This window comes from Malaclemys terrapin, chromosome 1, assembly GCF_027887155.1.
Source record: "Malaclemys terrapin pileata isolate rMalTer1 chromosome 1, rMalTer1.hap1, whole genome shotgun sequence".
In the NCBI taxonomy this organism is placed as follows: domain Eukaryota; kingdom Metazoa; phylum Chordata; order Testudines; family Emydidae; genus Malaclemys; species Malaclemys terrapin.
This window is the reverse complement of record NC_071505.1, coordinates 302,977,114-302,993,724: the sequence shown is the minus strand read 5'-3', so window position 1 is coordinate 302,993,724 and position 16,611 is coordinate 302,977,114. Positions and strand designations below refer to the sequence as shown.

General features: G+C 40.9%; 1 protein-coding gene across 3 annotated transcripts in view; it reads left to right on the top strand.

The window, feature by feature from the left end:
* NBEA (neurobeachin) overlaps positions 1-16,611 on the top strand; it is an 817,568-nt gene that overhangs the window by 133,435 nt on the left and 667,522 nt on the right. For all 3 annotated transcript variants that reach the window (XM_054015304.1, XM_054015305.1, XM_054015303.1), the window contains exons 3-5: positions 4,914-5,014; positions 5,260-5,355; positions 16,291-16,412. In XM_054015304.1, coding sequence (XP_053871279.1) covers positions 4,914-5,014; positions 5,260-5,355; positions 16,291-16,412 — 319 coding nt within the window. The remainder of the gene's footprint in view (positions 1-4,913; positions 5,015-5,259; positions 5,356-16,290; positions 16,413-16,611) is intronic.

The window sequence follows — 16,611 nt, the reverse complement described above, 5'->3', positions numbered from 1 at the left end:
ATCAAAGTTGGTGTAAATCAAGTAGAAAAGATTGTCTACATTGTGTCATGTTGAGACAGCAATCTACAGTAAGTCCCAGTCCATTCTCTATATACAAAGTGGATAGAAAATACTTCATAGTGGGGGGAAAAAGCTGACTTCATTTGCGTGGAGGCAATTCAGATACATGAGGTTGCCATCTACTTAAACCATTTCATGTGCTAAGATTTTGAAGATGCTATGGCAGAGGAAATAATATCTTAATCTTCATGACAGCTTCTGCATAGGAACACATTTCTCTGCAATTAATTGCATTGAAAAGTGGGATGACTGCCATTGGTATTTGTCTCCTTCCCAGAAACTTTGTCTGTCACAGGTCATCTAGATACCCTGACAATCTGAAGATTATACTACAGGAAGGGATGTTAAGCCATTTTATCAGTAGTTGAGGGCAAAAGATTACTATAATGACCAGATAGATAATTGGTGGATGGCCTTAACAGCTATAAAGTATTTTCCTTCAGAGAACTTTGAAAATTGAGTCCCTAAATTTTTGGGTAAGAACTAATGAAGCAAGTCTTCTGACCCAACTGTTTCTATGGATAGTATATTAGTAATAACAAAATCTGAATTGGTGTTTGCTAGCCTAACTTGTCACGCAAAGTACAGTTTACAGTTGCCTTTCCTTCATTGAGACCCATTTCACCTCTAGGAGCTCAGTTATTATGCTGCAGGTGGTTAAGCTGCTTGAAAGTTGCTTGAACTGAATTTTGAGCATTGAAACAGTTACTATTTTTAAGCAAAAGTTAAACTAAAGTTGCTCCCACCAAATAATGCAATAGAGGCAGCTGGGCTGCTAACAGAAATCGTTCCTGGAAATGTATCTGTTTGAAAACAGTGGAAAACCTGATTGCCTTATTAAGTGAGAGTTAAACTTCACAGCCATCTGGTAAAGCTTGGTTACTAAACTTAAGGAAGCACAAGGTAGTTCCTTCTGAAGTTGTGTTGCCAGTGCCTTCCATGCAGATGAACTATGAAGGGAAATGCCATGTTCTCTCTTATCCAGATGCTATGCTCAATGTTACTTCAGAGACAACTGAGCTATTTTAAAGTTTTAAGCTGTTCCTTACATGACTGAATTAAGGTTCTTTCGATTGTTTATAGTGTAAATATAAGATATTAAGTACAGTTAGGGTTACCAACCCTCCAGGATTGCCCTGGAGTCTACAGGAATTAAAAATGAATCTTTCGTTAAAGATTGTCATGTGATGAAACCTCCAGGAATACATTCAACCAAAATTGGCAACCCTAAGTACAGTTTGACAAGTGTACATGAGGTGGCAGTTACTGCAAGTAAAACCTATTACATTAATTGTTTGAAATGCATTAAAATAAGGAGAAAAGGTTTCTCTCCTCTCCCCCATAATTTATAGTCTTATTTACAAAACGAGACTATAGATACATGTTAAACCTGTGTGGTATTCTTATTATGACTTAGTATCACATAAAATGACAAGAACCTCAGAAAAGCCATGCTTTTTGACATTGCCATTCCTATATGGTGAGTGGATTAGTATGGTTATACTAAGTATGGATTAAATCTTTTCAAACAAGATTTGTGATATGTAAGTACCAGGATTTATTAATCAAAAACCAAGCAAGAAAAAAGTTTAAGCTAACTTCAATTATATCAAAAGAAGAAATGAATCTAATTTAATCAAACTCTTTGTAACTGGAGCATGTAGCAATACCAATAATAAGTGTCCAAAGAGTTTGCATTTTAAGGGCACTCTTCATTTGCTTATTACTTACAAAGTCCTGGGCTTGAACCTTTCAATGTTTTTTGCTCAGTGTGTATGTGATGTTGCTGTGTTTTTAAGTTTGAATAAAAACACTTCACCCCAGTTTGAGTAAAAGGGGAGTGGTGAAAAATAATTTTGCTATTATAAAAAGCAACTTTTTTGAAAAGCTCTATAGTCAGCAGCAGTTTGAGCAGATATGTGAAAATTGCCGTGGAGTGTGTCCCTGGCTAGAACATGTATTTTGACGGTCCAGTGAAGATCTATTTTAATTTTGTAATCATAGGGATTATTAAAAATATACTCTGCACATGTGTAGTAACTTGAATGATAAAGAATTTTAAAATGTGTTTCTGTTCTGTTGGTAGTGTGATAACATAGGTATCGAAGATGAATGGAATTTTTGAGGGATCTTCTGCTCTCTACCAGATACATCCATATTACACAATTTCTTTTTCTATTTAAAAAAAAACCCCTCAAAGTACACACAAATAATAAAAAGAAACAAACTTAGAAGCAGGTTAAGGTTGCAAAGTGGAGTACTCAAAAGTCAGGGCCAAAATTGACTTGCAATCTCAACTCTGCCCCTTTCTGAAAATTCAGCGTGTTACAGTCCTTAATTACCAGACCAAATACTGATGTTTCCTCAGGACTTCTGCTGCAATCAGGATGCAGGCTGGATGGTATGCAGTGAATGAGGCAGAACATTGATAGGAAATGGATGTGGACTCCCATAAGATGAAAAGAGACCACACACATCATCACTTTAAAACTAAAATATTTCTTTGATTTTTGTTTTCCCTCAATAAGCTCTTCACAAGCAGAACCCCACATACCCACTCTTGCAGGGTACATTTTCAAAAACCCTCTTAACTAATGAAGTGATTTATCCTACAGGTAGGGAAAGGAAAGAGAGATCATTATTATTATTTCTTTATTTAAATATTTGGGAGGTGCTTGGACTCTATGGTGAAAGTGGCCATAAGTGCTTAGGTGGTTTTTTTAAATTTTTATCTTCACTGTTCAGTGAGTGAACTTGTGCATCATCAATTGTCCATCATGCAACCTGTGCACTAAATGAGGCCTCATTCACTGCATGCTCCAATTTGCTCATTGAGAGCTATAATCTGCTCTTTCAGTGGTACAAATTCAGAGCAAATCCATTGGCTTCAGTGGATTACTCATAGTGCATACTGTGGGAATTACAAATGGAATTCACTTCAAAGTGATGCATGGATCTAGAGGACCCTATTCCTAATTACTATGCACCCACGTACCATTCAACCAGCACACAGGCGGAGGGAGTGGTTCTGTAGAAAAAACAGTGTGTGATCCTGTAATTAGGTTACAGTCCTATAACTGTCTCCTGAAAACTTTCTAGGGGCTTTCCTTCATCATTCAGTATGCATATGTGCATCAAATAAGACAAGGTTTTTTATAAAGGTACTTATGTGCCATGTGTCAGTGCTGTTAGAACATTAGGAAATCATTTAAAAAAATGCTTAAAGTACAATTTGTAAACTATTCTAATGCAGACAAATCAAATAGATATTCATTAGACCTGTGAAATCACACATCTCACCATTTCCCAGACTGATTTCAAGTTTCTACGCCTTCCTGCTGATGTATAAGAGCAGTTTTAAACACAGACAAAACCACATTTTTTAAAAGAGAAGGGTTTTTTTTGCTGTCTACAAACTACTAAATGACTAAAAAATGTTCACTCACATTTTCAGAAAAAATAAATCCTGGAGACAAGATCTGAAAAATTTCAGCTCAGAAAGTGAAAGTTTAGTAGTTACGATCAACTGAAAAAGGCTAGTTAGAGAAAATGTTTAGGCGTCTTTTAGCTATAACTCGTCCTATATCCTCCAGCTGTAATGCAAAATGTTCTTGTAAATTGAAGGGAAATATGGTGAACTTCCTTAGCAGCTGAAAAGTTATTTCCCAGGCAGTTTTATGACCCCAAACCAGCCATGGAAACAGAGTAGGAGAGAGGTGGTCTTTGGAGATGAGGAGGAAGAGGAAAATTCTGAGTTTTGTTAGAGCAAAGAATGTTATGGAGAAGGAGATGTCTGGCTAGTGAATGACCCTCAGGATGTAGAGGCATGTTTAAAATATTGGTGGATAAGGGCTCTAGTTTGCCTTAATCTGTTTGGGCTGAATCCTCTGTACATTGGAAGCTGCTCCTTGAAATTGTAATAGCCTTTTGTGTTTTCTGAGGGCCACAACTTATACTATCCTTCCTCCTGCTTTAATGGCACCTGAGGACACTAATAGCAATTCTTAGAAGTATTGGGCTTTGAGGGAAAGCAAAGAGAGCATGGAAAGAACCAGGATTCCCCAAACTATCCAAAACCTTAAAATGAGCATAAATTTTTCATTTTTTAAAAAAAAGTCTAAAATCTATTTATTAATCTTGAATGCTATTTTCTCCGAAAAGTTAATTTTTTTTGTTCCTATTATCTGTATAGGTTTCTTGGTTTTTGAAATGCTCTAATGGAGGATATGTCGTCTATTAATTATTCTATAGTAATTTTTGTCACTTGTAGTGATGGTCTTTAGCAGAGCCTCTTTCCCCCCTTCCCCCCCCCCCATTGTTTGGCATTGCATTGTGGTCAAATCTAAAGTTTTCATACTTGGGTACCAAATTAAAGAAGAATGCAGAGAAATTAAATTGCAAGATGATGTAGCAAACAGTTCAAAGAATGCTGATGTGTACATCTTAGCTCACACATGCTAGAAACATGCTACAAGAAGAATGAGGAAACATCCTAAAATGTGCAATACAAAGGCGATAAATATTCAGCAATAGGTTCCTACCCCATTATGATAAAACTGCAAATATAAAAGATTGTTTTTGGGTACTTATTTACTGTTTTGTTAAAAACTGATAATTTTAAAAATGGGCATGTAATCATATGTGTATTTTAAACATAAATGATTTTTATGGGAAAGATGGACATTCTTTAATTCATATTTTGTTATACAATATTTAAGGAAACAATTTGATTTTAATATTTGTGAATAAAGTTTACTTTTAATGAAATTGCCATTTTCAGTTTGTACTTGCAAATAATTTCTTTGACAAACAGTGTAATTCAGAGTTCAGAATAACTTTATTTTCCTTTGAAGATCTTCTAGTTGATATGTTGGGGGTTCTTGCCAGCTACAGCATCACTGTCAAGGAGTTGAAGCTTTTGTTCAGCATGCTTCGAGGCGAAAATGGAATCTGGGTAAGCTGTGGCCAGATAAAGTATTAAGTGTCAGTGCATTAGTGCCTGAGGTTAACATAAATGGTCTCTAGTGGCATATGAAATTGATTTTTTTTGTTAATTGAATTACTGTTTTAAAAGTTTTTAAAACTGTTTTAGAATTAATTTACCGGTTTGTTTGAAAACTATCCAGTGGCTAATATAGCTATAGAATATCGCTATTAACTGGTTGCATTGACATTTCTACAATTCTGTTGTTTTAACAGCCAAGACATGCAGTTAAACTATTGTCAGTCCTTAATCAGATGCCACAGAGACATGGTCCTGATACCTTTTTCAACTTCCCGGGCTGTAGTGCTGCAGTAAGTTTTTAACCAAAATGCTTCTTTTTCTGGGAACAATAAAATAACATCCTTGCATGCATTACTTTATTGGGTTTGGATATTCTTAATAAAGAAATGAGGAAAACATTACCCAGTATAATTTTTTCAGAATAGACTAGGTCTTGGATGTTCAGGGAAACTTGGCAGAACTGACATAATACTGAGGTGATACCATACCCCAAGGTACTTAATGTCAAAAGTAAAAGGAGATATTTAGCATGAGATGGATTAGGAGAGAAGTATTGGGGGGCAACAATTTTTTTAAATAGAAAGTTTACAATAATAGTAAATGATTAAAACAAGAGGCTAATACTATATAATAAATTAGAAGTGTGTGTGGTGCGTGCATGTACACATGCATACACAATTATTATGGTGATAGCCCAGTTCTAAATTTTTATCATGTGCCTTTAACTGCCTCACCTAAATAATGTCCACTGAGACTACTGCTAATGTTTTTAAGAGCAAATTGCTAGATAAATACTTTGCTCATTCCTCCTCCGCCCCTGCAAATTGTGTACTATCCCTTTCCCAAACTCTCCAAAATAGTCCCAGGACAAGCAATTTTCAGTTCTGGACAGGATCAAGGTGGAATATCTCATGCACCATCATGGCTTAAATTGGAAGCTGTATGTTGGTGAAAAGAGATGATTCTCAGTAACCAGCTGGAGCATGCACTCGCTTCTCACCTCAAAATGTGGTACTTTTATTCAAGAAAAGCAGCTTTAGATCATTTATACAGGTATGGCTCTCTGAGATCTGTAAATTGGACTCATGGTAACTAAGGTACATACCTTTATAGACCGAAGAATAGGAAAAACAATACCAGTATTTTTTATAAATTCTTAACATATTTATGTTATATATGATACTTAAAAATTAAAGTATGTTGTGGTGTGGAGTATAAAAGTTTTGTCAACTCTTGTTTGAGATGACTAGCATACCTCATTTGCAGCTTTGAGAGTAATGCCCAATCCAAATCTCTAATGATAAACACTTTATCCTGCTCATGTATACACATTCATTCTGTGTATGTGTTGGTACATTTATTACACATTATATATTGTATATATAAAATACTGTGTATGTAATATTACCCACAGAAATACATTAAAAGAAAATTAGCAAGCTTGTAAAGTCAAGCACTCAAAAATTAAGAAATGCCAGAATTAAGGTAGCCTATGCAACCTTAATTTGGCCCCCTTGTGTATATGCCTTAGGGATACAATCTCTAATTACATGATCATATACTATTTTTCCACAAGAACCCTGCCTTATTCAGTGCACACAATGGGTGTTACTCAATAAATGAGCAGCTATTCAATATTCTGTTTTATCCTCATTCAGTGTGTGACCTAGGCCTTATTACTAACCTGCTCTAAATACAGAATGTATTTATTTCTTCATGGCCTTGTCTATGGTGCTCACTACTATGGTATCTGAGTGGTTCACAAACATTACTTTCACAAAACCTGTGTGAAGTGAGGTGGATGATATTATCCTAATTTTACAGATGAAGAGGTGAGCTAGGGCGCAGGGGGGCTGCAGCAAGTAAGGGGGAGAGTGCAGAGGAACCGCTCCCCGCCCCAGCTCACCTCCGCTCCGCCACCTCCTCCCCCCATGAGCGCACCGCAGCTCCGCTTCTCCCCCCTCCCAGGCGGTCCTCAGGAGCCGAAAAATCTCACCATGTTATCGGTGAGACTGCGTTACATCGGGGTAGGGAGAGAAACCACTCCCCACCCCAGCTCACCTCTGCTCTGCCCCCTCCCTTCCCAGGCCAGGGAAACTCTCAACCTCCTGTGTATTGGCCTGATTCATCAAGGAGTGTACCTCCTGCTGCGAAGTCCAGCTCTGCTGTGGGTGTATCTACCCCCACAGACACCATGGTGGGAAGCTAGGAAACACTCTCATAAGCATGATATTAATTCTTCCTCAAAGTCCACTTCAGAGAAGTCTGACTTGGCTGTAAGAAGCCTTGCAGCTCAGCCCATGAGGACTTAGGATGTACTAAGTCCCAGAGGCATGACAAGAAAGTCCAGTACCAAACCATGTTCTGTTGGTGCCATCATCCTTGGCTACTCCCAAGCTCCAGGATGCATTAGCACTGACTAAGTCAGATCACCACCAACTTCAGATACCACCCTTATCACTGGCTTTGATGGGTCAGACAAGCAGAACCCCTCTCACACCAGAGAGATCTGAATCTGTTTCAACCCCACAGGATATTTTTGCTCTCCCGGATCTGGACTCCCCTCCTTCATCAGGCCCCTCCATTTCTAGGGAGACAATATCACCACCAAGAGAATCAACCTCTGGAAGGAGCTTATCACCAATGGCATTGAGAGTACCACCACTGGAACTGGAATCAGCCTTCTCCTAGTCGGGAGATTCTGAATCGTTGGATGAACTGCTCTTTCCTTACCCTACATATTCTCCACCACTCAGAAGACCCACACACATTTGGGGCCAACCTCCGCTGCCTCTAACTCAGAGCTGCAGGTACCCCATGCTATGGGGACCACTGCAACCACCTATTGATCCCTCTTACTAGCCATATTGTGGGCCTTGGAACCAATAACCCATGCAGAATTGATCCACTCTTCCAGGGCGTCATCCCTTGCCTCCCCTCTAAGGGGATGCTCAGGTCTGCCCCTGAATCTGACAGAGGAAGAGGAACATTATGCTTCAGATCCGGTGGTTGCATGGGAACCAGCAGGACTGCCGTTGTCATCCCTGGATGAAATGGTGACTTCCACATCCCCTCCCCTATGACTTTAGGCAGTCTCAGAACCTTCTCTGCAGAGTTGCTGGAGAGCTGCAGGTTCCCCTTGAGGAGATCCAAGATTCTCAGCACAAACTCCTAGACATCCTACATGCTTCTTGACCCAACAGAATAGCTCTCCCCATTAATGAAGCCATACTGGAGCTAGCTAGGATACTTTGGCATACCACTGCCACTTGCATGCCAACCCCCAAAGAGGGAGCTGAGCATTATTAGGCGCTGGCCACAGTGCAGAATTTTTGTTTTCTCATCCTGATCCCAATTCACTGGTAGTCCATGTCACTTCTGAAAGGGCTAGACAGCAAGATCCCCAGTCTACTCCTTCTGACACAGGGCAAATGCTTGGATCTGCTGTGAAGAAAGGTCCAAACATCCAGCTTCCAGTTCAGGATAGCCAGTTACTGGGTGCTACTGAACAGTGCCAAGTTTGGAGAGTTTACTGACAGCCTTCCACAACAGGACAGAGCTCATTTTCAAGCTCTGATTCATGATGGAAAACTGATAGCCTGGACTGCCCTCCAATCTGCAATTGATGCCACTGATACCTCTTTTAGAGCTATGTCATATGCAGGGAGTCATGGCTTCATGCATCAGGGTTCCCTAGACAGTATCTAGGACGTACTCTTCGATGAATTCTACCTCTTCACCCGGAAGATGGATGAATCCCTCGATAGCCTGAAGGATTTCAGGGCTGCTCTTTGCTCGGTGGAGATGTACATGCCTGCCTCTAAGGGGATGTTTACATAGCCCATCGACCAAATCCGATCTATGGCTCAGCAGTTCTTCTGTCAGAGACCCTACGAATCATGATGTGTGAGAGAGAGTGTTCAAAAGTCCCGCTTCCCAACACCCTCTGCAACAGTCTCAGCATCTCTGTGTCAGCCTCCACCTCAGTTATTTTTGATGGGCACTCAAGCCGTGAAACTCTAAGTCCAACACCTCCTGACACTCCCGCGCCCCCATACACCATTTGTGGGTTGTCTAGCATTCTTTTCAACAACCCGAGTGTGGTAACAACAGACAAGTGGGTGGTGAATGTCATCCACTCTGGCTATAAGATAGTTTGCATTCCTATCTCCTCCAACACCCCCATACCTCCTCCATCAGGTGCCATTCTCATGAGTAGTCTCAAACAAGAAGTGAACTCTTTACTGCAGCAAGGAGTTATAAACATGTCCTTCTGCAATGACAAGAGAGAGGGTTCCTGCTACCCCAAAAGAAGGATGGTTGGAGACAAGTCCTTGACCTCCACCATCTCATTAGTAAACTCAGATTTTGCATGGTCACGTTGGCAGCAATAAGGGTTCACGTCTCTTGATATGAAGGATGCTCACTTTCACATAGACATTCATTCCGCCCACAGATACTTTCTCAGATGCATGGTAGGCTCTGACCATTTTCAGGACAGGGCATCTCTCCACAGAATAGCATCATGGTCTCATTGTCTTCCACTGTGTCAACAACTGGCTCCTTGTTGCTAAGTCCTGCTGGGAGGCCTATGCATCAATTTCCATGATGCTACACCTCCTGTCTTAGTGGGAATCAGTGTAAACATAGAAAAATCTGTTCTCACCCTTATACAATCTCTGGACTTGGGGCATCCTTTAAATTCTATTACCTCAAGAGCATACCTGCCCACAGACAGGATCCAGTCCATGAACAATATCATAGTTCACATCACAAACAACCCTCGAGTACCAGTCAAGCCATGCCCGTCTTTACGTCAGATGGCTGTGTGCACCTACATCACCCGGTTTGCAAGACTCCACCTTTGTTGCCTTCAAGCTTGGCTGTAGTCGGTATACTCCCTAAGCCAACATTTTGTGACCCTCATGGTGACATTTCTGGCCAAGGTACTGTCTTCCCTACTCTGGACAAATCCTCATCAGGTATGCATGTATATCCCCTTTCTCCATTCCTCTTTGGACAGGACCATCATTATAGATACATCCCTGTTAGATTGGGGAATCCACATGAACAGCCACACTGTGCCTGGTCGAGGTCATGATGCACATCAATATCTTGGAGTTGTGAGCCATACAGAAGGCATGTGAGTCCTTCCTTGCATTCATCCGCGCTCACCAACGTTAGCGTGGATGAATGGAAGGAAGGACAACGTTCGACTGTCTTCTATATCAACAAGCAAGGAGGAGCAATATCTGCCTCCCTGTATGCAGAAACAGCCAGTTTCTGGAAGTGTTATATCGGCAATTAAATTACTCTAATGGCAGCCTACCTACTAGGGAAGCAAAATGTGCTTGCAGAGTCCCATGGCAGACATTTTGCAGTCGACCATAATTGGAATTCTACGTCTTGATACTGCACAATATTTTCACCCTATGGGAAACCCCAACCAGGAATCTCTCAAGCAAACAGGAAATGCATCACATATTGCTCCAGAGGAGTGCTAGGACGTTACTCCCAGGGTGATGCTGGACCAGTTCAACCATTCCTGGCCCCTGCTACCGCTCCTGCCGTGAGTTCTACACAAAATCTGGCAGGACAGAGTGAGGGTCATTTTGATCGCCCCCTTCTGGCACAGACATTTCTAATTTCCCAAATTCTTATGTATGTCATCCCTACCAACAATCATCACGTTAATGTTCCCCAAACTCCTGACCCAGTGGAACTGTAAGATGTGCCACCTCCAACTCAGGGCGTGGTGTTTGGATAGATATCATCCTTAGAATGTTCATGCTTCTCAGCTATATAAGACTTCCTCTCCAATGGTAGAACGAACTTTACCAGAAAATGTTACCTTGTTAAATGGAAATGCTTCTCTTCTTGGGCCCAACAAAGAGGCATTCTCCCAGAGGTTACGAATGTTCTGCCTGTCTTGGACTATATGCTATCCTTAAAGACATCAGGTTTGCCCATCAGCTCCTTGCAAGTCCACTTAATGGCGATCAGCACATACCATCCGCTTTCTCAGGGATACTTGGTCTTCACATATCCACTGACCAATATTGTGGAAAGGCCTAATAAGAATCTTCCCACCTATTCAAAAGCCTACACCCCAGAACCTTGTTCTGTCAGTACTCACAAAACCCTCTCTTTTAGCCTTTAGCTACTTGCTTCATATCTCTTTTATTGTAGGCATCACCTCAGCGAGAAGGGTTGGCGAACTTAGAGCGATGACAGATCCTTCACACGCTATCTTCCATAAGAATGAGGTTTCTTTGTCTGCACTCCAAATTCATCTTTAAAGTAGCTTCAGAATTTCACCATAACCAATTGATTCACTTACCTGTGTTCTTCCCAAAACTGCATGCTTCTACACAGAAACTAAGACTCCACTCCCTTGATGTTCAGCGGGCTTTGGCTTTCTACCTACAGGGATTAAGACGAATCAGGAAATTCCTGAGGCTGTTCATCACTATAGCAGAAAGAGTCAGAGACCATGCCATCTCCAGAGACCTGTAGAATCTCCAAATGGATCTCTGCCTGCATTCTACTCTGTCAGCTTCCCCCACCTCCCCAATGGGATAAGAGCTCATTCCATCAGAGTGCAAGCAATAACTATGTCATCTCTTCAGAAAATACTCCTCCTGAACATCTGTAAAGCAGCCATGTGGAGCTCCATTCACAAATTTACAAGACATTATGTCCTGGTGCAGGACTCTTCTACTGATGCCTCATTTGGGATGGTGGTACTCTGTTCAGCCTTACTGTCTACATCCTTGCATCATCTTGCTCCTTAGATAGCCTTGTCAATCAGCCACAGGGGAATACAATAGGGACCATCACTTGAAAAGTTTACTTACCTGTAACTGGAGGTTCTTTGAGATTAGTGGTTCCTATCTGTTTTGCGTTACCAGCCCTTCTCCTCCTCTGCTTCGGATCTTATCTGACTCGTGGTAGAGAAGGATCTAGAAAGAGTCAGTCCACCTCTCCATTTATTCTGTCAGTCAGAGGCATGAGGTGAGCCAGGGCACATGTGCAGACTATGTTCAAATTCTCAGTCTCCGGGTGCATGATACACATACTGTGGCAAGGCATCTCCTTCGTCTCGACAGACTTAGCACTTCCCCCTCTGGTGATGGCAGGTCTGGGGTAATCTGCCCCACTCAGGGCAGGGTTTGCCTTCCCCCTTTTGTGCTCTCTTGGTCATATTTTCAGGGTAGGCCTCAGGGTCAGCCTAAGGGATGATCCTCCACCAAACAAAAAGGAAACAGTCTTGTAAACAAAAAACTCCAAGGGGATACCTTTCATTGCCTCCTTGCTGATGCAGGGTGTTGTCCTCTTGGTTGCCCTGGAATGTCAGTCCTTCCCCTAGCAGGCAATCAGGTCTGGCTGTATCCCCTATGGCAAGGAGCACAGCCTCTCACCCTGGAGCAGCTTATTTCCCTGCTGCCACTAGCCTGGCAGCAGATTGTCTGTCTGTCTCTCTCTTCCCCCTTTCTCTCACCAAAGGAGGGATTTTAAAAGGCCTCAGGCAGCCCTTAATTGGACTCAGGTATCCCTAATTGACCTGAGGTAACCTTGTCTCTGCTGGTAGGGAGGAGGACCTTTGAAGTTCTAGGGCTAACGCATCTAACTTCCAGCAGACGTCTAGCCTGACTTTGTCACAATATGTAACCCCACAGTGGACTACAGATAAGGACCATACATCTTGACTATCCTCCAGTTGCAAGTAATCTCCCCTATCATTCTGGGGTGTATTAGCAGGAGTGTTGTCTGTAAGATGTGGAAGGTAATTGTCCTGCTCTTCTTGGCACTGGTGGGGCCTCAGCTGAAGTACTGTATTCAATTCTGGGAGCCACAGTTTAAGAACGATGTGGACAAAATAGAGTCCACAGGAGAGCTACTAAAATTATGAAAGATTTAGAAAACCTGACTTATGAGGGAAAGGTTAAAAAAACTGGGCATGTTCAGTCTTGAGAAAAGAAGAATGAGAGAGAACCTGATAAGTCTTCAAATGTGTTAAGCGCTTTTATAAAGAGGATGATGAGCAATTGTTCTCCATGTCCACTGACGTAGGACAGGAAGCAATGGTCATGGCCTGCAGCAAAGGAGATTCAAGTTAGATATTAGAAAAAAATAATTCTCCAAGAATAGTTTAAGCATTGGAATAGGCTTCGCATGGAGGTTGTGGAACTGGAAGTTTCTAAGCCAAACACCTGTCAGGGATGGTCTAGGTATATCTGGTCATGCCTGAGCACAGGGGGCTGGGCTTGATGACTTCTTGAGGTCCCCTACAGCCCTATGTTTCTATGAATTTGTGAATTTTCAACAATAGAATTAAACTTTTGTGGTATACAGTAACTCCTCACTTAAAGTCATCCTGGTTAACATTGTTTCATTATTACATTGCTGATCAGTTGGGGAACATGCTCATTTAAAGTTGTGCAATGCTCCCATCTAACGTCATTTGGCAGCCGCTTGCTTTGTCCACTGCTTGCAGGAAGAGCAACCTGTTGGAATCAGGGTGGACTGGCAGCCTCCCTATCAGCTCCCCGCTCCCTTAAGTGCCCTGTGCTGCAGCCGCCCAGCAGGCTAGCAATTGCAGCTATCTCTCCCCCCACTGCCATGTGCTGCTCCTGCCCTCTGCCTTGGAGCTGCTCCCCGAGCCGTGCAGGGAGGGCAAATGGAGGGGGGCTAATGTCAGGTTGCCCCCCTCCCCCCTGCTCCTACACCCCACTTACCCCTTCTTCTCCATATAGAGCAGGGTGAGGACACAGACGGAGAGAGACAGAGAGCCTGGGGCAGCAGCTGTTGTCTCAACTTCCTGAGCCACTTAAAAAGACAATGCACTTAAGAGTGGGTCAGCTTACTTAAAGGGGCAGTGTGCATCTCTCTCTCTCTCTCCCACACACCAGGTGTGTGTCTGTCTCCATCTGCTATGCTATCTCCCCTCCCCTCCATTCCTGCTGCCTTGTAGAGTGAGAGGCTACATTAACAACGTGGTAACCCTTGAGGGCTCAGCCAAGTGCTAGTTCATCATTTAGCACAGGGGTTCTCAAACTGGGGGTCGGGACCCCTCAGGGGATCATGAGGTTATTACATGGGGGGTTGCAAGCTGTCAGCCTCCACCCCAAACCCCGCTTTGCCTCCCGCATTTATATTGGTGTTAAATATATAAAAAAGTATTTTTATTTATATGGGGAAGTCGCACTCAGAGGCTTGCTATGTGAAAAGGGTGACCAGTACAAAAGTTTGAGAATCACTGATTTAGCAGCAAGGCATTCCCTGGGAAATATCCTACCCTCTTCCACCCTCTAACTTCACCACCTCAACCAAGCTTCACAATCATCATAGCTGTGAACTGTATTAAATTGTTTGTTTAAAACATATCCTGTGTGTATATCTATATAATATATAGTTTTTTGTCTGGTGAAAAAAATTTCCCTGGAACCTAACCCCCCCCCGTTTACATTAATTCTTATGGGGAAATTGGATTCGCTTAAAGTCGCATTTTTCAGGAACATAACTACAATGTTAAGTGAGGAGTTACTGTATTCGGGACTAAAAAGAGTGACACCGTTCAAAATGGAGAACATTTGAGAAGTGTGCACATAGCATGCTTTTTGATGCTATGTAAATAATAGGTGGTAGGTATTCTGTATTTGTGTATAGTAGAGCCTATCTGGAGGAACTCCCTTCCCCGAGGAATTCAGTATAGTTTCACACCACTCTGTCTGACTATAATACGTTACTTGTATTCCCTTATTGTTTGTAGTATCAGATGTTCCTCCTCCATCCCCTCAAAACAAGAAAATAAATTACAATGCCCATGCAAACTGAGTTTATTACATACTAGCTTATGTCGGAGTTGTGGCAGTTCTAAATCTTTCCCGGGAGGAGTGTCACATGTGATTAACCTATTCTGCTCTTAGGCAATCCTTCAAGTTGCTGCCCATTTCTATATTCCCTAATTAGGATACCACAAATGTAAACTTTCTCTGTTAAATTATTGAAATGTATTAATCTTTCCCTGCTCAGGGAATCCTAGTTATTCTAGTTTGTTCAGTAATACATATTTGTTTGCTGTTGCTCATTCCCTCTTCACACATTCTTCTGTCCCTTGGGAAAATGCACCAAGGTGGGGCTGCTTTGGAGTGGGCAGAGGGAATGCCTAGTAATGATCAGTGATAAAAACTAAATAAAACCAATGTAAAAATGTTTGTTTGACTAACATACTCCTTAAAATGACCTTGATAGAACTGAAAAAGGTAGACTGTTTGGTTTTCGAATTAAACTGACCTAATTACCTATCAAAATACTTCCTTCTATATACTTTCTTATATCATGTACAAAAAGTGAGAAAATATTGTGTGCAGATAGTTGTACAGAAGGCTGATGTTCCCTAATTTCTATTATCTAGAAATATGCTATATTTTGTTTGAAGAAAGCACTCATAATTTGGGTTTTGCCATAATAATCTGTAGTATCATAAATGTTTTAGTTAGTTAAAGTGATTTGCTTTAGTTGTGGGTACCATACTGAGAAAAGAAGGGTTTTTATATCTTGTATTAATTATCTCTATACAACAAGCCAAAGTCTTCAGTCAGTCACAGCCTAGAAAATGAAACAATTTTTCATAAACACCAGCATCCATGGCACTGCATCAAATCACATCCTTTGATTTCCACACAGGCCACTCTCTAACATTTATTTAATTTTATCCTCAGAGTCAGTTATTAAACTTCTCTACTTCTTCACTATATAACATCAATTCAAATGCCATGGAAACAGCAGTATAGTGTTTTCAAATCCTTACAGGGCATATTTAAAAAAAAATGTAACTTGTTGAATCTTTTGTCTTGTTATCTAGTATGAATAATGTGCTCCTGGCATTTAAATGGATTTTGCGGTTGTCAAAAGTTGAATTTTGTGTTTTAACACCCATAAAAGTAATTTACTCCCTGGCATTTTCTACTCTACCCCTTCTGTAAGGTATTCAATATATAATTTAATTGATTTTATTAATATCTCCTCAAGTCCTCCATTAATATAATTTATGTAGTTGGAGAACTGAAAACAAGAAAATCTCATAAGAGTAATTAAACATTAAAGCATTTATAGTGCAGTGATTGTCATTTTTATGGGTCCTTTCAAAATAGTTGTATTTGATTAAACACTGCAAATCTACATACTTACATTAGTAATTTTTACTCTTTCCTTTTCTGTAGGCAATTGCATTACCTCCTATTGCTAAGTGGCCTTACCAAAATGGGTTTACTCTTAACACCTGGTTTCGTATGGATCCATTAAACAATATTAATGTAGATAAGGATAAGCCCTATCTTTATTGGTAAGTAACTCGTATATATTTTATTTTTGTCTCCTTATAAATAGTTAATTATAAAATACAATTTAGTAGTCAAAGCTCTTTTTTTTGCCAGCATTTCCAGATTTTAATAAATTTTACTTTGTTAGAAAGTTCTCTAAGGTTGTCTATGCTATTTATTTCTTAACAAGATTTGAAATGCAACAATGCAAGCAATATGCTT